We start from the raw sequence: 24,429 nt of genomic DNA on the forward strand, positions 1-24,429 counted from the left end.
TATGACTTCCTGGCTCTCTGCCACATTACCGTTTATAGATTTGTAGTTTTTCTCATTTTTAAATTTTATTTAGATTTTTTTAATGTTCTACTATTTTAGGATGCACTGTTTAAAATCAGACATATAGTTCACATGTGAAGGGGCTTATACATTTTAATTATCATAACTTCCTCTCCCAAGAAAAGCCTGAGCATGCTAAGAGAAACATTTTCTTACAAAAACTTAAAAGTAGAATTGGCTCAATATTTTATTTTTTTTAGCAAGCTTCAAGAAAATCACTCTTAACTTATATTAAATTTTCTGAAGAGGTAAGTAATGCCAGGGGTTGGAATAATCTCATATTCTTTACATAATAAATTTTCATCTCATTAAAAGCACAGGGATGAGGGCCCAAGATTTGGCAGGGTGGCAATGATCTTATCATGACTACTGTGATATGTGTACTACCCATGCCTACCATCTGTAAGACAGACACACTGCAGTGGCAGGAACACAAAGAGAATGTGAAAGTCTACCATCGGGAGGATGCAAGAGCAGGCCCATAGCCTGACTGACAAACAACAGCTGCATTTCAACAAGGAACAGTATCTCCAGCTCCATTCTCTGCTCCTTCTCCTGCAGGAGAAATGATCCTATCTCCCCGAAGTCTCCTGGGTACTCACCTTGTATGATACCTGCACCCCACATGGGAGGTCCTCCCACGATGCCAATGATGGGCCCTTCTCCTGGAATGTCGTCTGTGGAAGCTGCTCTTGGAATGAGGCCACCCATAGGAGGCCACATACCCGTGACAAGACCTCCTGCTTGCCCTATGATGGCGCCCACTAATCCCAGCATGGCTTGGCTGGACAGAGGGCAGCCAAGGGGCTCTTTATTCGTTTTCTATTACTTGTTCTGTTCTGCCAGAGGGTCATAGAGCTATGCTCAAGTGTTCTCTATGGCATAACAAGGAAGATTTCTTCCCGTTCCTACCAAAGAGAATAATCTTGGATGGGAGAAGTAGGGTAAAAAAAAAAAGTAGTTTTCACTTGTACTGTGAAATACGAAAATAAAATTGTCAGCCATTTTTTTAAAAGTGCATAATTTTATACAAATATAGGCTGGTAGAGGTTTAATATGCCTATCACCATTAAACAAGATTTATTTTAAATTATGTTTATTTGTGTTAAGTCTGTGTATGAGTATGTGCACATATGTGCTGGTGTCCGCAGAGGCCAGAGGGGTTGAATCTCCTTGAGCTGCAAGTACAGGCAGTTGTCAGCATCCTGATATGGGTACCAGGAACTGAACCTAGGTACTCTGACACAGCAGTCAAGTGTTGAGTGTTCTTAATTGGTAAGCCATCTTTTCAGCCCACCATTTGTTTTTAATTATCAATTTTAAAACATCCTATTATTCCCATAAGGACATTAAGGCCCAGAGAGGTTAAATAACTCACCCAAGTCAGTCTGGATTCTAATCAATGCCCATAAGACTTAAAAAATCCATTCTATTCTGCAAGAGCAAAATATGACTATCTCTGTAAGGAAGGGGCTAAAAGCAAGACAGAGTAGAGTTCTAAAAGGGAGCCCAATTTTAAAGTAAGACTAGCATTAGAAGACAGCAAGTAGAGAGGCACTTAGCATAACACGACTACAAGGTACTAACAACATACTTACAGGCATAATCTGGCACAAGTCGTCAATGGCAACACTGCAGATGCCTACTGGGGTAGTCTGATCAGTAGGTACGATGGGGGGGCTCAGCAATTTCTTGTAACAGCAGGGAGGAAAACGAATATCCAAAGTGATACTGTTATAAACAGCTAGTCCCATGAGCTATGCATACTAAATGTTAAGTATTAACATAAAAGACATGACAACAAATGAATTTTGAATTATGCATCAGCCGTCTTACATACTTCCTTCAGATCTAACACTGACTTTCTAATTAGTCCAACACACCTTCCCTCTTTCCTTCATTTCCTTTTATTTACATTCTATAATTCTTGATTAACAAAAGTCATGGGAAAAGGTGTTCATTTGATACAATTTAATGATTTAATGCATTCTTATAAATTATTATATAAAATTATTAAATTTAGGGAAGGATGTTGGTGGTTTTATAAGAAGTATCAAGAGTTTATTGACTGCAAAATGCAAGATTGATTTTAGAAATTGTCATAGCTATTTAAAGCTTAAAAAAGACTGTTAAAGGAGTTGGATGAATAAGCATATAGATGTACAAATACTGTTAATGAGGTAGTAGTGTAAGCTGATGCACATATAAACTTGAAGGGCTATAGTTCAGATAGCTTATTTACTTGTAAAATTTGTCTACTTACACAGTAGAATGTAACATACATTTGCTGAAGAGGGGGTTTAGATCATATTTCCTAATATTTAAAGGTCAATTATTCTGTTAAAGTTACTTAAAAAGTAATTCATTTTATAGATTCAAAAGGAAACCTAAACACACGGGTTTAGCAAATTGCTGAAAACTATTAAGAATACTGTCAATTGAATTGGCAAAGGCAAAATGAGGGCTGGTGATGTAAGGAGTACATAGTATTTTCTAAGTAACTGCACAGGCTGACCAGGTACTGCAAATATGCTCAAATATACTTACATGATCAGACAGTAGCAATGATGAGAATACTACTACGGCAGTATTATAATTCTTTACGATGATGAGAACGTCTAAATATGCTAAAATTCTAAAGGCATGATGTCCACAAGTAAGGAAGCAGGTTAACAGGCTTATGCTACAGAGCCTCTCACACAGAGATGCTTACTCTACACTAAATCAACCTGTTCTAGTTGAAACAAGGATGGTCTAAGTTTTCTGCCAGCGTCACTGAGTGCTTCGTGCGGAGGACAGTCTAAAAACCTGCACTGTACTATACTGTCTCTACTCAACTTCAGTATCTTTTGTTACAGGCAATTCTACTCTTAAAATATTACTCTATTAACGCTCTTGATGTAATCTTTATAACATTTTACCATTATTATTTTGTATTTTATTGATCTACTCCTTGGAAATACTAAGACATTGCCATATTAAAAAAATGTAATCAAATGTTAAACAATTGTGTCAGTTTAATTTTAGACACATTTGTTTAACATGAAATACACATATAAGCACATGCTTAGTATAATCTTTTAGGTACTGACTAAAACCATCAATATTATGAAAGAAGATGACTAACAATGCGTGGTTTTATGAATAACACCATTTCAAAAGCTTAACAGCTAACTTTATTAAAAATGTCAGGAAGTCAAACTATCACAACTCTTAGCTGTGACACAAGAACTATAAAGCAAGATAACCGTGTACATCAAAAATTCCAAATAGGTCAAAGTTAGTCGAAAGTACCAGAGAAGTTGGACACACTCGAGTGAGAACTGTAAATGACAGAAAAGCAGAAATCCATAATTTGCTCAGCCTTCTTGGATACTGTAGAATTTGGCACTCTGGACCTTAGATTTGACAATCTATAAAACATTTCAAATTGACTATCTCAATATGTAGTTTTGTTTCCTGCTACTTTTTCTTTCATTTACTCTTTCACATACATCTTCAGGATTTAATCACAACAAATGTAACACTGGCCTTCTATGGATGGATGCTCAGCATTTTCCCCAAGTCCCAGGGTGATTACTGCTTTGTGGCAAGTCAGTAACAACTCAGCCTTTCATTCCCCTCATCAATCTCTCAGGTAAAATTTCTGCCTTCTCTGGAAAGAATGTAACCCCACCTCTACTCTACTTTACAACCACACCACAGTTATTTTTATGTTAATCTTGGTTTTTAATGAAGTCCCAAACCCCTTAGTAGTTATTCTTAATTCCATGCTCCATAGTCATCTACCTGAGAATAAAGTATCCTCCACTGATGCTCATCTGTTTTTTTAAATGCTGAACTTCTCAAAATTAGGATTTTCCATCTTTTCCACATATCTCTAGCACTTGCTCGTCTTTTTATTCTTCCTTCATTTCCCACTGACAATTATATTTCTTATAACGTAAAAACTAGTGGACAAAGGCATTTTTGTCTAATATCTAACCTCTCTTTGCTCTACCAATATAAAAAAAAAGTTGTACAATACACCTGAGATAGACATGAGAGGATGGCAATTGGATTTGTAAAACTAGAAAGTTTGGAAAATCTTCTCTGTTGCACTCACTTTTCAAGTTTTTAGGATCATCTCCTTTATGTCTCAGGATTTCAGGGTATATTAAAAAGGCTAGATTTACTTCTTACAATTTCAATGTAGTAAATTGAGCACAAAATGCAAGAACCAAAAATATGTTACCACAAATGGAAAAAATTCTAAATTTTAAAAACTATTTAAATTTTTTTGATATCTAAATAATTATTTTGAGGTAAGAAAGACTTAAAACTCAACCATTTTATGTATTGAGACTATGGAAGTATGATATTACATATTATACAGATTAGGAAAATCTAATAAATTTGATGATGTTTAATTTTCTTTTTTCTCATTTATTTATTCACTTTATATCCTAATGGCGGCCACTCCCTTCTCTCCTCCCTCTCCCACCCTCCCACTCTCTTCCCCCATTCACTGCTCCCCTTCTCCTCAGAAAAGGAGAGCCCCCTTCATACCAATCTACCCCAACACAGCAAGTCACATCAGGACTAATGCATCCTCTTCCACTGAGGCCAGAGAAGGCAGCCCAGCTAGAGTAAAATGATCAAAAACAGGCAACAGAGTCCATGTCAGAGACAGCACCACTCCAATTGCTAGGGGCCCCACATGAAGACCAAGCTCCCATCAGCTACATCTGTGTAGAGGGCCTAGGTCCAGCCCATGCCTGCTCTTTGGTTGGTGCTTCAGTCTCTGAACCCCAATGGGCCTAGTTAGTTTACTCTGTTGGTCTTTTTATTCTCCCCACGGGAAAGATACTATAATGATACTATATTATACCCCTGATACTATAATGATACTGTTATGCTTGCAGGCAGGTATCTAGCATAATTCTCCTCTGAGACCTCCACCCAGCAGAGGGGATCAGAACAGATGCAGCGACCACAGCTAAACATTAGGTGGAGCTCAGGGAATCTTGTGGAAGAGTTGGGGTAATGTTTAATTTTCTCAAACAACATTTTTTGAAACTACAGAGAGGGAAAAAAAAAAAGGTCTTAAAAATCTCTAGTCTAGTAGCACCTCCTAGTGGAAAGTTTAAAGGATACAATTCCCACCAATCGGAATTCAGAATAATTATCACATTTAAAGCTGCTAAACCAATGGCAGTTCGAATCCTTGTGATAAGTAAACATGCCTGCAAAGAAGAAACACAATTTATCCACAAGAGGGAAAGCATTGGTAAAATACATATGATCTAGCAAAAGCAAATCACTCTAACACAGTTCTGTTTCAAACCATTTTTCACGCTAAAAATTTCATAGAACACATTTGCAAATCTCAGTAAAGTATACATAGAAGGCATTTTATTTTTTTGATATCCTTAAGCAGGGGATAAAATGTATAAATTAATCAGATAACTTCATAAAATACAGCTTATGAGAAAAATCAAATTTGAGTATTATCTACACAGTTTAATGTATCTTTGCCAACCCTGTCTCGTATCACCAGAACGATTTTAAACATGCATCTATGTTATCTATAATATGTATGCTATGAAAATATAGAAATTATCCTTAGAAGAAAAACAGTTAATAGATGCTAATAATTTTGTAGGCAATTTCTTTAAATAAAATATATAAAAATTGGAGATTTTGTCCTTAAAAAATTAACTTGTGAATTTCTATTTCTTTTTGTCTGTGGTTTATGTGTATATGCATGTTTGTGTGTAGCTGTGTGTTTACATGTTCATCTGTGTGTGGCTGCCACAGCCATTGTCAGGTGTCTTCCTCAGTCACAGTCTTTTGAAAGACTCTCCCACCGAGTCTGGAGCGCAGCAACCAAGCTAGCCTGGTTGCCAGCAAGCTCTAGGGATCTCTCTGTCTCTGTCTCCCCAGTGTGGGGGATTAAAGGATTAACCCAGTTCCTGGATTTTCACATGGCTGCCTGGGACCTAAATCGAGACCCTCATACTTGTATGGCCAACATGTCACTGACTAAACCATCTCCTGAAACCACAGACTTCTATTTCTTAAAATGACTCACTATTGAATGAAAGAAGCTTCACATACTAGTGTAGAAAAAAAAAATTATAGGCTTGCTTTTAAATTCTGAATGTTTTTTATGTATTTCAATGGCATACTTTCATGCATTGTGTTTATACAAAAGATATATGGCTATTTCTATACAAATTCTACATTTACTGCTGGTGAAAATGTCTGGGGTACTACTGAACTCTAACAAGTCTAGACACACAAAGGTCATAAACATTAAATACTCACCATAATCTGGATGGAAAATCTGGCGAATTAGAAGAAGAAACCATTCTTTAGTCAAGCCACCCATATCCAAACCAGCTTCACCCACAAATGTAACTTTCAACTTCTTCTTCAAGTCTGCTCTTTTCCGGGTTAACTATTTGAAGAAGTTATGTAGTAAGGGAGAACAAATGGCAGTAAAAAGAGAAATGTATTTATTTGTTTAATTTTGGGAGCAATATTAGGCAGACTTTGGCTTATTTTTACTTCCATAAGCATCCATCCATCCAATCTGCCACACACTATAAGCTAAGTGTTATTGTATTCATTTCATAGATTAGAAAAAAATTACGGGGTCAGATGCCTTGACAAAGGTTACTGCCCTCAAGAATCACAATGTATCCAAATTTTTAACTTAGTAGACCATAATATAAAGTGACTTTTTATGGCCCTTTCTCTTTCAACACTAAATAAAAGCCCACATAGATGAAGCGGCCACTATCTCATCTTAGCCACATGATGGTCTGACTGCAGCAGTGTACACAGGGCAAACTTTGCAACATACAGACATGAGTCAGTGTTTGTATAAATCTGAATAGGTCCTATATACCCTTACACGTCAGACCTGTAAGGTTATAGATGAGCAATCTGAGGTCTGGAGAATTTAAAATAACGTGTTATACACCTAACCAGAAAGAGATATGGGTCTAGAGTCCAGGTAGCATACCAAGAAACATGAATTATGCATTTAAGTATTTTACAGCAATCCCTCTGAGAAATTAACCAACTATTAATAAACATCAGAATATTAGAAAGCTTATACAAAATTTATCTTAACTATATCAAAATTTATGGAAGTATATATATTGGCACACAGAAAATAATAGCTTAATAAAATTTTAATAATAAGTCACATAGTTGAATTTATTTTAATCAACACCATTTTGGAATAAGTTATACCTCATCAAGTGAGTCGCTAACCAGATGTGTCCTCCTTACTTTCATATTTAGAAATAGCATATTCATGTCAGGTCTTTGTCTTCGAGATACTTTATCCACCAGACTTTGCTAATTAAATAAGAAAGCAAACACTGTTCACTTTTATTTAAACTATAATTTCATTTAAAACAATTAGTCAAAACTGCTTAATTCTTTTTTATGCTATCTCTCAAGTAAATAATTTCATAAATCACTTTATTTATATATTTTTACATACATTTTAGCTTGTGAATAATCTTATCATGACTTTATTTTGGAACAATGATAAGTCAGTGGGCACCAAAATCTTGATTAACTTTCATAGGGAGAAGGCTGCACTGCAATTTCCACAGGACTTGGACCTTCAATAGCAATGTTTTTTGTGCAATAAAAGGGGCACATTTAATCCAATGTATGTATTTCTAATGCTAAGCTCAGGCTTTAGCTATTTTAGATACTGAATTTATTCTAAAAGAACCATCTACTTCTAAAAAGTAAAAAAAAAAAATAGTGTGTCTACAAGTTCAAAGACATTCAGATCTTTTATTCTAATAGTTCTACTTTTGGGAATTTTAAAGATTAGAAAAAATTTTTATTCCATAAGATACTTGTAAAGCCATTATCCATAAAATCAAAGCTTAAAACTATCCTAAGTATATGAAGCTACTAAAAATGTATAGGAAAATTCTGTAAACAGTTCACACAGGGATTACAATTATACATATAACACTGCACTACCTCTGCTGATTTTAAAGATTAGCAAAATAAAATTTACCAAAATGTTAACAACAGATATGCTGAGTGATACAGATATAAAATATTTTAAAATACATTTTTAATGTTTCTTTGAAATATAAGCACTGTGTATATAAAAACCAACATATTAAAATGTATAAAAAATATGTCATTACACAAACTCAACATGCTTGTATATATACTTATCTAGATAATGATTATTAGACTATTTCCTTATTTTTGATGACAATGAAAATGAATTTTGTGCAAATAAGGATAAATATTTCAGACATCTGAAATAGGGTAATGTGCTATAACATAGTATCTCATGCCCCAAATCTACAGAGTTGGACACTACTTAAAATTTTGTAGATTATTGTAACAAGTGCCAATCCATAGCCTTCCAGGCCTCCAATCTCCAAGACTCTTTAGTAGCCTTTTGCTTTTCTGGGCCTGGTCTTACCATAGAAGTTTGTATTCCTGGACAGTGTCTATATAACTGATATTGTGTCTTACCCTTTCCTTCTTGTCTTCTGTTCCTGTTCTTGCCTCTAGGTAGCTGTCGCATGTCAACACTAAACACATTTACCCTGGATGCTAATGGAGACAAGCTTAGTGGTCCTTTTCATTGGAAATGTGTATTTGCCACAAGAATGCTCCACATAAAAGAGGCCAACAAAATTAGAATTTTAGACAGTCTTATGGAACTTACTTATTTATTTACTTAATTTTGCAATTTCAGATTATAGCATAAGCTGTGTCAAAAGTGGCATGGCAGTTAGGAGAACCTGTGAGAACTAACAGTGCCACTCAAGCATTCGTCTATTCCCTCCCTCCCCTGTTCTGTGAAAGCTTGTGTGCTGCTCTCCTTTCCAGGAGAATCATAGCACAGAATGGCACCTGATACCTCAAGCATGAGTGGCAGCACACTGCTAAAGAAATCTGGATAAACTAGTCCTATGTGCTTTATCTAAACTGTAACAAACCGCACAGTCACTGTGAAAAGAAAGCATTTTAGAAAGACACGTGATACAGAACCGCAACTAAGTCAAAATGTCAGGATGGCTAGCTTCACCGATTAACCTTTGTACCAGCATCTGGGGCTAAATATGACCATTTAATCGCATTCTTCAGGGGCAGTGTGGCTTTAGAATTCTCTTTGGAGCCAAAAGCAATAAAATTTCTTCTAATATTCTCATACTCAATGCAAGCTGATTTCAGGAACTTACTGGGCACTAAAACTTATGTCCTTCTCTGTGGCAAATAAAACAAACAAAAAAACAAAACCCAGGAACTGAACTGCTGAGGAATACACTATTCTTATTTTTATATTTTAAAATATCATCATTTATACTTCATTTTTACACTCTTGAACAAGACATGGGAATACTCTGTCTACTCTGCTGTTCTTTCTGTCTTAAGAAGGCTACAGCCATGCTTCTTTTTCACTTTAAAACTGAACATGATGTGACCTGGGAGGAGCCCAAGATGAGCAAGTGTGCAGAAGAGCAGTGTCAGCTCTTGCCTCCTGTGCTCTTTTCAGCAGTGGCAGGCAGAACTGACGCCCAGGGGAAAGCTTCACCTTGCTCCACAATTTTCCTAAAGTCTTCCCTACTTTCTGTGCCTTTACCATGTTCTGAGAAACATGGTAAACTGAGAAACTTTCTTTGAGCAAATTTCTTAGTTCTCTAAGACACATGCTTAGTGTTACATCATCTACTGTCTTGGTTGTTTCTGATTTTCATGAACTCCAGGGAATGTCGTAGCATGAGTGTGATTTGTATTATGGCCCCCTGGTCTCACAATGGTGTTCAGTGCTACTTCTCCAGCGTCCTAGAACAGGAGCTTTACACAAAGAGAAGTCCAACAAGCTCCTCAAAACTGGGTCTATCAGAAGCATTTCTGCTGCATTTATAATATACTGCGAAGCTGACTAGATACGGGCTGTTCTATCTCCCATATTGTGAACAGGGTTACCCTGTGGGGGTAATAACATGGACTATATTTTTAACATTTTCTGATTACACTAAAACAATCCACAAGACATTTCACTTATTCATTATTTACTATATTGATTACAGGCAGCATAAATATGTTTCATAGCTGGCTTACCCTTGCGATGCTTATCATCTGTTGTTCTGAGTCTCTTTGAATAATGATTTTTTTTGCAGCTATAGAAATAACGAATGGGTACTGACAGAAGGAAAACCTGCTAAATAAGTGAAAACAGAAAAAGCAAAATGGTGCATTTTTAGCAAAATTACACCAAGGGAATCTAAGGTACCCTCTTTGCAATATAAAACATTACTTTTGTATGGTGTTTTACCATTCACAAAAGATTTTATGTGCATGATTTCATTTCCACAAAACTATGAAAAAAATGTATTATTCCTAGAAGTGCAATGTCTTAAACGCTTTAGGAAACCACAGCTAATTTTCTAAATATGTGCTGGTCACTTACATCGTTTACACAAATCATTTCCATTTTCACCTATGAAAACATGGCTAACAGTAGGACCAGGAGGCAAAAGTGTTGATGGTGAGAAACAGGACAGAATATTTACATGTTCAAATGAATATACAATTTATCATTCAAGGATGATTTCTTATGTGTGAGCATCAGAAATGGAGAAACATAGTGATAACTAAAGCATACAAAAAGCAGTCTTAAGTTTGAGAATATTATAATAAAAATAGAAAAATGAAAAATACAAAGCATATGTACTTATAAAGAGATAACATTGTTATCAAAGTGTATGGAAATAACTGTCTCCTAGATCAGAGCTAAGTCTTATACTGTATGTGAAAGCCACAAACTACATAGACATGAATGCATATGGCAAGAATGCAGACAGCAGCACTGACACTTGGAGAGTTGAGACTCCCATCACAAGTGGCTGCAGCTTGGGTGGGTATATCTCCGTGGACGTAACTGCAACAAATCCATCAGTTTTAGTGTACTCCATCTGAAGACAGTCAGTGGGATATCTGTGGCCACTTGCTGCAAAGCAGACACTATGTGAAAGAAGAGGCAGCCCTGTGTACTGAGCATTAGACAGCCGTTACTCTGGTTCAGAGCTGACAATATCGCTTGTTCACTACTAGTACGTAACGAGTCAGTAAAACTAACTAAAAGTTTGGAAATAAAAGAAAATGCAACAAGCTTAAGAGAATATATGTTGGTTTCATTATACACTTTAAAACAGTGCTTCTCAACCTTTGCCATTTTGGTTTCATAAAAAATACATAAAAATGCTATGTGCATCAAGTACCCAGATAAACACCCCAGGGTCAGTAGAGGCTCGCCCTTTGGCCCAAATGCAGTTTCAGATTACATTGCCTGCCAGTGATCAGTGGCAGCCTCTATGGCGTGCACTGCTGGTGTAAGTGCTGGAACAAGCTCATAGGAAAAGTTGACAACGAAGTGGTCAAACTCTTAGCTGCTTGACGACTCCACTTACATTAAAATGGGAAGGTGAGTATCTTTGTCAAAGAAGCTCTACCAGGAAAGTATTTCTCAGGCTGACTACTACAGTCTTTAGAAGACACTGTTTTCAATTTTGATTGTTCGTGTGTGCACTGGGATTTGATCATTTTAGGTCAATTCTGGCAGAATCCCTTGAAAGTTTAACCAATCCATGTGTTTACCTGGGCTCTCTGGGTTATTTATATCTGTATTTACATCTCCCCGTCTCCAGAAGAAAAAAAGACATCTCCTGGATAATTCATGTGTGGGAAACAAATTATGTTTGGGATAGACTTGATAATTTAATCCAAAGTAGAAATGTGGATAAAAAGTATAGTACATTATACACTATAATACATTAAAGAATTTTGCCAAGCATTTTGAAAATCTGTTACACTGAATAAATTGTGAAGCTCTTTTCTCTGAAATATCAATTCCCTTTTCTATGAACAATTCACAATCACTTTTTGATGCGTATTAGGGGAGAGGAACAAATGTGTATTAAGTAGCCATATGTGTGTGATCAATGAATTAGATAAAGTACTGGTACACTATAGTCTCCAAGACAAGATAGCTTATTACCACTTTTTGTAAATAAAGAAATTTGGAACATTCAGTCATTCGTTTATGTATTGTCTAATGATTTTTATGCTAAAACAGCAATATGAATTATTCACAGAACTGAAAATATTTTCTAATCCTTTAGAGAAAAAAAAAGTTGCCCCTTGTGGTGTGATGACAGCACATAGAATACTAAGTAAGCTCTAAGAAACCTTATACCTAGGGAAGAACCTCACTGTTCTTCAAATGATGCTATTAATTAAAACAAAACTTAACATATGCATAAACTTAAAAATGTAGCAAAAGTAAAACCTCTTGATAGACACAATGACATTTAAAGCTACATATTTAAATGATACATGCTTATATATAAAGAAATTATATACACATTATTTATACAAATTTAAAATCCAGTAATTATTTTAAATTGCATTTTGTTAGGTAAATAATTAGATGAGCTATTGAACATACCTGTGAGAATTTCCAAAGCTCTGCCAAGTATGATACTCTTCCATGAGATTAATGTGATCCAAGGTAGAATTATAGAAATCAGTGTAAGGAATAAGGGGAGGATGAACCAAATTGTTGGCAGTATCTGTGAAGATAAAGTCTCATATAGTGCTCTTTCCCAGCATGTACATGATTCACTTTAATAATAAACACATTATTTTAGTATCTACTACTGGCTGTCCTTCACTTAAACTCTGGTTTAAAATAACTGCAGTTCCAATGAAAAGGCCATTTTGCAACTATTTCTTAGTTTTAAAAAAATGTGATGAGGATCATAAAAATATTTAAGGGGGTGCAGACCGTCGTCTACTCATCATTTTCCACCAGTGTTGTCTCATGTAAGATTCCTCAGTAGTTAGTGGAGCTCATGTTCTATCAAGAATTTATACTTAGCAAATCACACACACTTAAGACTACGGTACTACAAAGCTTTCCCCAGCTTTATAAAACACTTATCATTCAAAAAATTTATGTATTATAAAATTCATAAACAAAATAAAACGACTTTTTTTTTCCCTTCAAAATAATGGTTTAACAGTTATGGCCAACTCTCTAGTACTCAGAGATCCCTGGGGGATGTCTCTAGTTATCAAGAGAAAAGTAAGGGAATAATCAAAACCTACTAAGCAAAGCCAGAACTTTAGAGGCTGATGGAATCCACCAGGTACACTTCGTTAGAGGAGGGAATTCTTCAGGTTTTGCTGGAAACAGGCGTAAGGAAACAAACTGCAACAATCTCTCTACCAGTTGCTTGAATTTCTTCTGGGATAATCTAGTATAGATTTTGAGATAATTCCAATCAAAATTTTTCATTTCTTATTTTGTCAATATATTTGTCAGAGCTCAAACTACATCCAATAAACATAAAATAGACTATTTTTATTTAAACTACACTTACTAAGCTGACAACAGAAGACATAAAATCCTACCATGAATACTGTTTCTCAAATAAAAAGTAAACACCAGAATTACGATAGTGTCACCAATATAATTTTTAAGGCTTTCAGTATTTGGTCAGTTTCACTATTCACAGATGCTGCTCTGGAACACCAACCTGCATGCTAAAATGTATTCCTTACTCCGCAGGTCAGCACTGTGCTTTCGTGGCCCTATCTGTGGACATAAAACAATGCTGGGAGCCCTGAGTTGTCCTGCGTGCATGAATGAGAGTCAGCAAGGCAGTGTTTTAACGTTTGTTTCGTCCCACACTGCCTTTCTACAGGGCCTTTCTACAGTCTAATAACACGTTTTCGTACGTTTATGCTTTTGGAGTGATTCCGTTATTTCACAATGGCCCTCCAGCAGGCACGCAGTGCACACCTGTAATCCCTGTAACTGGGAGGCTGAGACGGGAGGGTTCTGAGTTAAAGGTCCATTGGGATACACGGTAAGTTCCAGGCCCGACTGAGGTACGAGTTCAGCCTGTCTCAAAAACCAAAAGCAAAACTAAAAATCCTAAATAAGCACTTAATAATTAAGTGCTGGTTGGATCCAATGAAGAAGAAGAAGAATGTGATGCTGTACAATGAACAAGAAGGATGTGGTGTGTTGTACAAAGAAAATGTGTGCTATAGCTATACTGGCATGGCTTATGGTGTGACCGCCGTGATCTCAATTCAGCCAGTCCACTTACATGGAGTAAAGCATCAAATCCAAGCAGTTCTAAAGTGGATGCTTGCTGAGCCGACAGGACTGTGATCAGAGGCTCCTAGTAAGGCCCCTGCACAAAGACTCAGTGAGGTATGCTGGTTCATCAGGACTGTTGGGGACTCTTGTCAGCACAGCTAGTGCGAATAATGAGAACTGACAGTACTTAAATTTTATTCTGAAAATATTTTGCCCTTTTAGTTTTTTACCATCATTGAGAATTGTCACTTAATTGTAAAGATAGTCCTGAGGGGAAGAAGTAATGTGCTTTTGTAATCTGGTATTTTTAATAAGGCAAGTCATATATATATTAAGACATGCTAATAACAGAGGAAATTAAAAGATACACAATAAAACAATAGCTGAGCAAATTCATTTGAGATGTATAAAAAACAGAAATGTGCTATATAAAACTGCAAGTGGTGGATTTTCAACAATTTTCACAAAAATATAGCTACTCAGATTAAAAATAGATTTTTATGTTTCTTTTATGTATTGCTAAAGTATACATTTTATAACTGGCTTTTGAAGCATTTCAAAGTATAAACATCATTCCTAAAAAATCTTCAAAACATTCAAATATTGTAAAGGTTTACAAAAGTCTATCATAAAATTAATAATATTACATGTAAAACTGAGAGACTATAAAAGTTCTTGTTTACGTTTTAAGCCAGTGAACTAGGAAATGATGGTCAGCTTCCACTAAGGTAGCTATCTGTCGTAGCAAATGAGCATAGATGACATATGTAGATGTGCTATTAAATTGAGGATTCTGAAAAAGATATTAAAGATAACTGTTAAATTGTGTTAACAAGGAAAACCACAAAGCTTAATGAGTTTTAAGCAGCAAATTCAGGAAGCTACATTTGAGTTTGTGCAGTTCTTTAAAAACAATCAACTTGTTATTTATTTAAGCGAGACTGGCTTTTGATACAGCACAATGCACAAGTTTTGGAATTATGACAGATCTGCAGCTGAGGCTTGGTCCTATCACAAATTAGCTGTGTGCCCCATTAAGCATCATTATAAAACTTTAATTCTCAATTTCCTCAGCTGTAAGATGGAAATAATATCTATTCAGGAGTTGTTTTGAGTTTTAAAAAAGAAAACATATACAAAGCACCTAGTTGCATCTTTCATAAATGTTGGCAACCACTATTGTCCAATTAAATAGCAACAAAATGTGTGTTTTCTTGATTAAAAAAAAAAAAACAAACAAAAAAAAACAAAAGAAAAACCAGGTAAATGCTAGTTGTAAAATGTTTGCACTGGGAAATGAGCTTCCTGCATCACAAAGAATAAGCATGTGCTCTGACAACTTTTAAACGTTACAGGCCTGAAAGAATGCTTGTAAACTAAGCAACCCACATTTATCTTTCAAAGGCTGAAGTTCTATGACATTTCAGATATTTCTGTAAGCCACTGCTATAAACAGTCAGATGCCGGCTGGAGGTGGCTGGGTGGTTTGGGGCACCTGCTGCCCCTCCAGAGGACCTGAGTTTGGTTCTGGCACCCACAAATGTGTGCGGAGTTAGCTCCAGGGCATTTGATTACTCTTCATGGGTAGAAGATAGCTCATGTATAGCTTTCACATAGACACACAAATAAAAAGTAAAAATAAGTAAAAAAAATCAGCCCAATTGTGATTTATAAAACAAAAACACTGTTTTCAAAACTGACAGACAGGAGTGAAATAGGGCGCCCATACCCACCCAGGAACAGCTCTGGGAAAGGTGCGGTGTGAGCAGAACCTAGAGCTGACTAACAGTCTTCTTCCAGAGCTGAGCTTCATGGCATCATTTTATAGCTTTTCTCTCCTTTTTTTTCTTTTTGATGCTTTCCTCATTTGTTTCCTTTATCTTTTTTTTTTTTTTTTTGGTTGTTTCTTTGCTTCCCACATTTCTTTTATTTGCGTATGATACTGATAATATCATAATAGTAAACTGAACACTGTAGCTTAATATTTTTACCTTCAAATGAGTTAATATACCTGGGCAACTTGGTAAATTATAAAAAATGATACAAATGTAGTGTGTTAACTAACATAATATATTTTTTCAAAAATAATTAAAAATACAAATTTGCTTTTACTTAACACCTCAATGTGTTTTTATATTTTTGAATCCATATCTCTCTCATGAGGAAGCAAGTAGTTTTGCTTTATAACAAATATCTTTTTGTTTCTATCATAATTCTAATGAAAAATAGAGACAAATTAGAAACCTAGAAATTCTCTAGCCTATCCCAGTTAATTCAAAGGAAACAGTCTGAGGGGAGAGGGAAGAACATCCATTCCATTTGTTCCCAGACACTGTGGAAGAAAGGTAAGAATGCACTTGTAATTTCTCCCCTCAAATAATTTAGCTTCTGAGTGTTTGTTACAATGTTAGTCTTTGGATTATAAGTAACAATAATTCTAAAGATTATTAATCCTATTGTCAAGTAATAGTTATCTGATAACATTTAATTTGCATGTGCATACTGACATGAATTCACTAATTCTCACTTACCTGTAACAGGATAAAATACGCTCTAAGATCATCTTTTGTTCGTGGGCTGAAAAAGAAAAATAAATGCTTACAGATGAGTGCTTAATTTCATACTATCTAATAAAACATGACCATTACATGTGCTTGTAAGAACTGAGAAGCCAAAATGAATTTAAATTTACATGCATTATTTTTATTGAGATACAAACAAGCCTCTAGTATGCTGGGAAAATAGTAGGCTGGTTCTGAGTACCACTTAAAGAGCAAGTTACAGGGGAAAGCTGTAGCATTTTAAAGTAAATTTCAGACTAACTATGAAAATCCTTAAAAGTCTATAACCAGCTGTTTAAAAATACTTACATTTTGTTTCAACATGGATTATTTTTACTTAATATTTATTTATGCATCAAAGAAACAAAATGTGCCTCTGCTTACAGTCCATAACTGAAGCGACAGAAATGCCTATAAGCTGGCAACAAGTCAGTTGACAGTGGATCACACCTCCCCGTCCTCCATATCCAACCCCTCCAGAATCATCCCCAGCTCTGTAGTGGGAAACCTGCTGCATCTCCCTTTCCTCTCTGGCCCCACCTGCAACTGATCACAATCTTCTCCAACCTTCCTTCCTCTAACTCATGCCATTTTCTGAGCCTCTACCACCAGCAGGGAACAGGCCAGAGAAACAGGTCCACAGAAAATTTCCTCTAGGCAGCACACAGCAGCCACACTCTGAAAATCCGAAGAAGAAACAGGAACCAAGAAACAAAACACACACTCAACAAAGATAAATCCAGAAACAGCACCAACGCCAGTGGTACTTGTTCTCAACCTGTGGGTCATGACCCCCATGGGGTTGCATATCAGATATTCTGCATATCACATATTGACATTATGAGTCATAATAGCATCAGAATAATAGTTATGAAGTAGCAACAAAAAGAATTTTATGGTTTGGGGTCACCACAATATGAGTAACTATCTTGAGGGATCAAAGCATTAGGAAGACTGAGAACCACTGACCTAGACCTACAATCATCCCAATTCCAGATGCCTAGATGCCAATGTAAAAATGCCACCAATAACAGCCAGGGCAGTGTGTCTCCACTGGAGCCCTACTCTTCTACTTCAGCAGGCCCTGAATATTTCCACATAGCTCAAGTAACAAACAAACAAACAGGCCTTAGAACCCCTCATATGGAGATGATAGAGGTCCTTAAGAGGGAATTAATAAATCCCTTACAGAAATCTGGGGAAACACAAAGTGTGTGAGGAAAGGATTTAGGTCCCCTAATGAAATCTATAAAAACACAAATAGTGGAAAGAAATGAATAAAACTGTTCAATGTCTGAAAATGGAAATAGAATCAAAAAAGAAAATCCCAACTGAGAGAATTCTGGAAATGAAAAAATTTAGGAATCCAGAGGCAAGCTTTACCAACAGGATATAAAAGATGGAAGAAAGAATCTCAAGCACTGAAGATATGACAGAAATGAATATACCAGTCAAAGAAAATGTTAAATATAAGCCACTTCTGATATAAAACTTGCAGGAAATCTAGATACTATGAAAAGACTAAATCTAAGAATAATAGAAATAGAGAAAGGGAAAGAATCCCAGCTCAAAGGCCCAGAAAATGTTTAAAAAAATAGAAGAAAAATTTCCTAACATAAAGGAGATATCCATAAAAGTACAAGAAAGATATAGAACACCAAATAGATTGGACCAGAAAATAAAGTCCTCTTAGCACATAATAATCAAAACATGAAATGTACAGAAAAAGGAAGAATATTAAAAGATGGAAGGGGGAAAAGAACAAGTAACATACAAGGCAGAACTATTAGAATCGCACCTGCCTTCTAATGGAGACTCTAAAAACCAGAAGGTCCTGGACAGATGTGCTACAGACTTTAAGAGACCACATGTGTCAGCCCAGACTACTATATCTAGAAAAACTCTCAAATCACCATACATGGAGAAAATAAGATATTACATTAAAAAGAAAACATTTTAAATAGTACCTATCTACAAATTCAGCCCTGCAGAGGGTGCTAAAAGAAAATTCCAACCTACAAAAATTAACTACAACCATGAAAACATGGGGAATAAATAATCACAGACAACCAAAATCAAAGGAAGGGACACACACACACACACACACACACACACACCCCCACACACACCCCCCACCATCACCACCACCAAAAACAAAATAATAGGAATCAACATTCATTGATCAATGATATCTCTCAATGTCAATGGTCACAATTCCCCCAATAAAAAGATAGACTAAGAGAACGGATGAAAAAACAGGATAGACCCTTTTGCTGCATCAAAGAAACACACCTGGACATCAAAGATAGACCTTACCTAAGGGTAAAGAGTTGAAAAAAGATAGTCTAAGCAAATGGACCTAAGAAACAAGTTAGTGTACACATTTTAATATCAAACAAAACAGACTTCAGACCAAAACTAATAAGAAAAGATAGGGAAGGACATTACATACTCATCAAAAGAAAATCCACCAGAAAACTCCTACAGCTAATAAACACTTTCAGCAAAGTAACTGGAGAGAAAATTGACAGACAAAAATCAGTAGTCCTCCTATACACAAATGACAGCCTGAAAAAGAAATCACAGAAACAACACCTTTCACAAAGAGCCTCAAATAATATACCTTGATGTAATATATATAACCAAGCAAGTGAAAGATATGATATGATGTATGATAAAAAAATTCAAGTCTTTGAAGAAACAAATTGAAGAAGATATTAGAAGATGGAAAGATCTCTCATGCTCATGGATTGGTAGATTAATTAAATCTTAAATTAAATCATTCTGTAGATTTAATGCAATCTCCATCAAAATTCCAATACAATTCTTCACAGATCTTGAAAGGACAGTTCTTCACCTCATATGAAAACACACACAAACACACACACACACACACACACACACACACACACACACACACCAGTATAGTTAAAACAATCCTGAACAATAAAAGAACTATTGGAGTTCTCACCATTCCATTCTCATCTCAAGTTATAATACAAAGCTATAGTAAGTAATAAAAACAGACATTGATCAGAGGAATTTAATTGAAGACCCAGGCATAAACCCACATACCTATGGACACCTGATATTTGATAAAGAAGCCAGAAATATACACTGGTAAAAAAAAAATGGTGCTGGTCAAATTGAAGAGCTGGATGTAGAATAATGGAAAAAGATACATATCACCCTGCACCAAACTCAACTCCAAATGAGTCATAAGACATCCACATAAAATCAGGTTCACTAAACAGCTTTGTTTCAAGCATTCTATAATGTCTTTCTGATCCATGTCATTAAGAAAACTCATATAAGATACTTCCAAAGAGTAAACCATACTCACATACATTAAAGATACATGAAACACATATCCAAGTAATTGATACATATTAAATACCAGTTATAATTACCCTTTAAATTCTTGTAACAGGCTGTTAATGATTCCCTTCAATACTGACTTCTGAATATCTTGAGGCTGGAGGCAAAAGAAAATAATAAGATATAATAATTATTAGGATATTTCGTGATTTGATGTTAATTTTATTTACAGATCAATCTGAACAGTTACAAGCAGACTTATGAAGTAGCAATGAAAACAATTTTATGGTTGGCAGTCACCAGAACATTAGGCCCTGGATTAAAGGGCAGCAGTATTAGGGGGTTGAGAACCACTGGGATAGACCAATAGCTCTCTTAAGCACACATGTAAAACACTCAACAAAATATTAGCAGATTGAGCCCAAAACATATAAAAAGAATTATACATTATAGTCATGTAGGATTTATTCCAACTTTTCAAGGATGGTTTGACCTCTGAAAATAAATGTATATAATTAATCACAGTAACAAGCTAAAGAAATTTCTTAATTTCTACTAAAGACCTACTGATTCTGAGACTGTGCTAATGAGCACTTCCTATGACTGATTCAAAACTAATTTCTGAGAATCACTCAAGTCACTGCATTGAGTAAGTGAAACAGGATTTTTCAAAGTCTTTCTAAATACAGATTATATACAGAAATATTTTGTTTATTCTCAGATAATTAGAAAAATGATGACCTAACTTTCTGAAAATTCCAATTCTATTGATCATAAAATTATGTCAGTTTTCTAGCATAATTATGTTACAAAGTGGCTGCATTTGAAGTGGAGTAGTTGGAGAGACGGTTCAGTGGTCAAAAGCACTTTCTCTTCTTCCAGAAGACCCGAATTCAGTTCCTAGCACCCATACAGGAAGCTCACAACCACCTGTATGCAATTCCAGCTCCAGGGACCAGGTCTCCTCTTCTGTTTCTGTGGGTACCTTATATAATTAGCATGCATTCACACAAACATAGAGTAAATGAAATATTAAAATAAATCCTTTTTTAAATGAAAGAGTTGTGCAATGAAGAAAAGACAGAGAATTATACTCCTGAAATATATCCATAAACATTACTTACAGTATTAAGTAAGGCATCAAATACAGCATTCACGAAATTAGCATTAACCCCAGGGTCCTCAATGGTATTAAATGAGGCTGTGGCATCTTTCTGCAAATTCAATTAAAGAATTATGTACATTTAATATTTCATGGATTATTCTTAAAAATATCTGAATTATACTTTCTTATATTCTCAACTAATCTTGTCTGATTACCAAAAAAATTAAGGCTATTACTGAAAATAAAAATTGACATATAGGAAATAAAAACATATGGCTTTAATAACTTTTTAAAAAATTAAAGAAATCAAACATTAATAGTGAAATAAATACAATATTTACTGAATCAAAAATAATATTTTGATACATATTTATCAAATGTATACAATATTATCAAATATTTATCAAATCAATACATATTTGATACATACATACATACATACAAATGCATATACTATTTAAACCAATGCTGGCTATAAAATGGAGTCTCATCTTTTATTTAAAATTATAAGTGAATGAAAAGTATCTTTTATGTATTATTTATTACCTTAAATGCAGTATTTAATTCTGAGAACGAATCAAATGCTGTTATATAAAAAGCATGTACTGTTTTCCAATTTCCTGTTGACTCAGCTTTTTCTAATTCTTCCCTAAAAATCAAACAAAATCATATATTAACCATAAGTGGAAACATCATTTAAACAGCATTTCTTTTAAAAAAAATGAATGCCATGCTAAACATATCATTTTAATACTGAAAACAACATAAATCTGTTGTAATTGATACAAAACCAGCATATAAACATAGAGTTCTTAATTACATTAAAATATTAGTTCAGCTTCAACTTCTCCCACATACCCAATTCTGACTCAGATTCTCTTGGTGTTTGCTTTCTTTTGCTGCAACATAGCCACTACCCATTACTCACACATTTACTTATATTTTCAACTTGAGATATCTTGTCCTTTGCATCTTTGCTTTTGTCTAATATCTTATAAGACTCCATAAGTTCAGTTAATTTTTCAGGCAAAGACATTAAGCTATGTAAAGCGCTGACATGCAGATGCTATCAGTCTACACAGAAGAGTGAGTTAGAACTTACGCAAAGTCTTTTACAGTCTTGGGCTGGCTGGAAGGAGTAGGTTCTGGAAGGGCTGAGACCTTCACTTCAGATGATAATGCATCTATAGACATGCGCTGTTTTTGTCTAACATCAAGACAAACCGGTGGTAGGTCTCTCACTGTGAAGTGTTAAGAAAATTCCATGTAATGAATCAAAGCTTTTCCAAATTAGAAAATATCAGGGTAATTCAACATGAACAGAAATGATTTCTTATGTTTAGAAACTTTTATTAGCAGGGAGGGATATTTTAGCAGAAAAGAAATAAACTCCAGTCTTGTTACAATAATCTTTTTGGCTCTTCCAGCTTTTCTCATTCTTCACTAGGTGTGGAGAGCCGCTTTTTTGGTCAGGATGCTTTGTTATTGAGTTCTCAACATGTTTTCACCCTGGCTTTCACCTGGAGACAGGGATTATAGACAGGATGTTTTTGTCAAGTTCACTTCCTTTTGTTTGTGTGAGGATCACACAGACAGGTGGTGGAAAGGTTAACAAGTTTGAGTTCTCGTGAACCCCTTCTTTGTATCAAGGTGCTTTGCTCTGACTATAAAAAGGGACTGTGCAATAAACTGGTGCCTAGTTTCTACTGGAAGCCTTCTTGAACAGATCCCATGTGCAGTGTGTTGGTTTTTTAAATTTTCTTTCAATCCTCACTCAGAAATTGTTTGTCTCTGTTGGTGGGCTCCAGCAACTAGACTTATCCTTTCCTATCCCTGCCCATACACTTTCCCCAACCTGGCTATAACCACCCACTATTAAACACAAACAGACTCATTCAAATATAAATCAAACTTATTCATAAACTAAGCTTGTCTGAGTGTACATTTTTATACCCACTCACTTTTATTAATACCATACTGAGGTAGAACAGTGAAATTTGAGTTAGTAAAAGAACTTGATTTTGGCAGAGCCCAAGAGTGGGTTTGTCTTATATAAGACAAACAGTAATGCCAAGACCAGGACTGTCCAGTGAGGTAGCACCAGAGGCCAACAGCAGGTTCCATTTTCAGTTCCAAAGGTAGGTTGACTTAAGAGAACTACAGAATGTTAACATGCATATTAATGAAATCCAAGTCTGAAAGAAGAGCTGAATCCATTGCTCATATCAGTGAATGGAAGCCAAATTACAGGATGTGACATTCAGCTATTAAGGGAAGAAAAATAACAGCTCACAGCTGCTCTTATGTCCCTAAATATCAAGGCATTGTTTCTAGAGATAGGTTTTCTGCCTTTTGCCACAGATGGTTTTTATTAAAGTTTAATTCAAAAGAGAAAACCAATAACTATGGTGATTAATTAAACCTTATGTCGGTATCATAAACAGAACAGGAAAATTTTCATTCTGACATATGCAACTCTGCAATATATAAGGATACTGTAATATAGTAAAAAAAAAAAAAAAAGCAAAAATACACTTGTGAAAACCTGCCATTTAAATTTCATTCAGCCAATACTTGAGAACACTCCATGCTAAATTGATAAACAGTAATAATTTTCCTTCCTTTTAATAAACTGCTGCCAATTTTAGTTGGTTGCTTAGAAACATTAAGTAAAACACGTGAAGCCAATGCAAAAAGAATACAACTGAGATGAGGGCTGGTAGTATATTAACGCATGCAGGTTGTAATAGTTATGCATAAGGGTGTGAGATTATTAGCACCATTTTGCCATCTCACTATTTATGGGTTGACTCTGGTTGAAAATGGCATATGTAGTCTTCTACAACTGCAATAATCAAAATGAAAGCTGACATTTTGGTTGGTTATATAAAGACTGCTCCTGAATAGCCATCATATATAGTAACAGTAGCTCAGAGATAAACAAGAGTGTCATGTAGATTGTGTGTTCAAGAGAAGGGACCTAGGTCTATGTGCTGCTGACAAGGAAGTACTGGCATACAAAGAGTTTCTGCTTTTAATACACAACTACAAATGTTACACCCTAAGTTTCCTAAGTAATGGAAAAGCACCAGCCCTGAAAATAAGGAACTGAATCTACTACTTGCTGAGTTACCCTGTTAACCTTGGCTAGTCACTGAGGCTCTTGGAACTTCAGCTCTTATATAAAATGAATGAAACGGTCAGTCACTCCTAAAGTTGAAAGG

The 24,429-nt window shown here is 35.3% G+C and overlaps 1 protein-coding gene across 4 annotated transcripts in view; it reads right to left on the bottom strand.

Moving 5' to 3' along the window:
* The window catches only part of Hectd2 (HECT domain E3 ubiquitin protein ligase 2), a 62,374-nt gene that overhangs the window by 8,880 nt on the left and 29,065 nt on the right, over positions 1-24,429 (bottom strand). For 2 of the 4 annotated variants that reach the window (XM_055614131.1, XM_055614132.1), the window contains exons 3-15: positions 22,308-22,446; positions 21,752-21,854; positions 21,225-21,314; positions 20,193-20,257; positions 16,753-16,798; positions 14,905-15,014; positions 13,219-13,367; positions 12,557-12,680; positions 10,171-10,270; positions 7,306-7,413; positions 6,370-6,502; positions 5,197-5,285; positions 1,659-1,817 (exon numbers count right to left, since the gene is read on the bottom strand). In XM_055614131.1, the coding sequence (XP_055470106.1) occupies positions 1,659-1,817; positions 5,197-5,285; positions 6,370-6,502; positions 7,306-7,413; positions 10,171-10,270; positions 12,557-12,680; positions 13,219-13,367; positions 14,905-15,014; positions 16,753-16,798; positions 20,193-20,257; positions 21,225-21,314; positions 21,752-21,854; positions 22,308-22,446 (1,415 nt within the window). Of the gene's footprint in view, positions 1-1,658; positions 1,827-5,196; positions 5,286-6,369; positions 6,503-7,305; positions 7,414-10,170; positions 10,271-12,556; positions 12,681-13,218; positions 13,368-14,904; positions 15,015-16,752; positions 16,799-20,192; positions 20,258-21,224; positions 21,315-21,751; positions 21,855-22,307; positions 22,447-24,429 lie in introns of those variants that run through there. The other 2 variants (XM_055614133.1, XM_055614134.1) reach the window with 2 other exon arrangements.

This window comes from Psammomys obesus, unplaced genomic scaffold (genome assembly GCF_907164565.1).
Source record: "Psammomys obesus unplaced genomic scaffold, mPsaObe1.curated_primary_1811, whole genome shotgun sequence".
Classification (NCBI taxonomy): domain Eukaryota; kingdom Metazoa; phylum Chordata; class Mammalia; order Rodentia; family Muridae; genus Psammomys; species Psammomys obesus.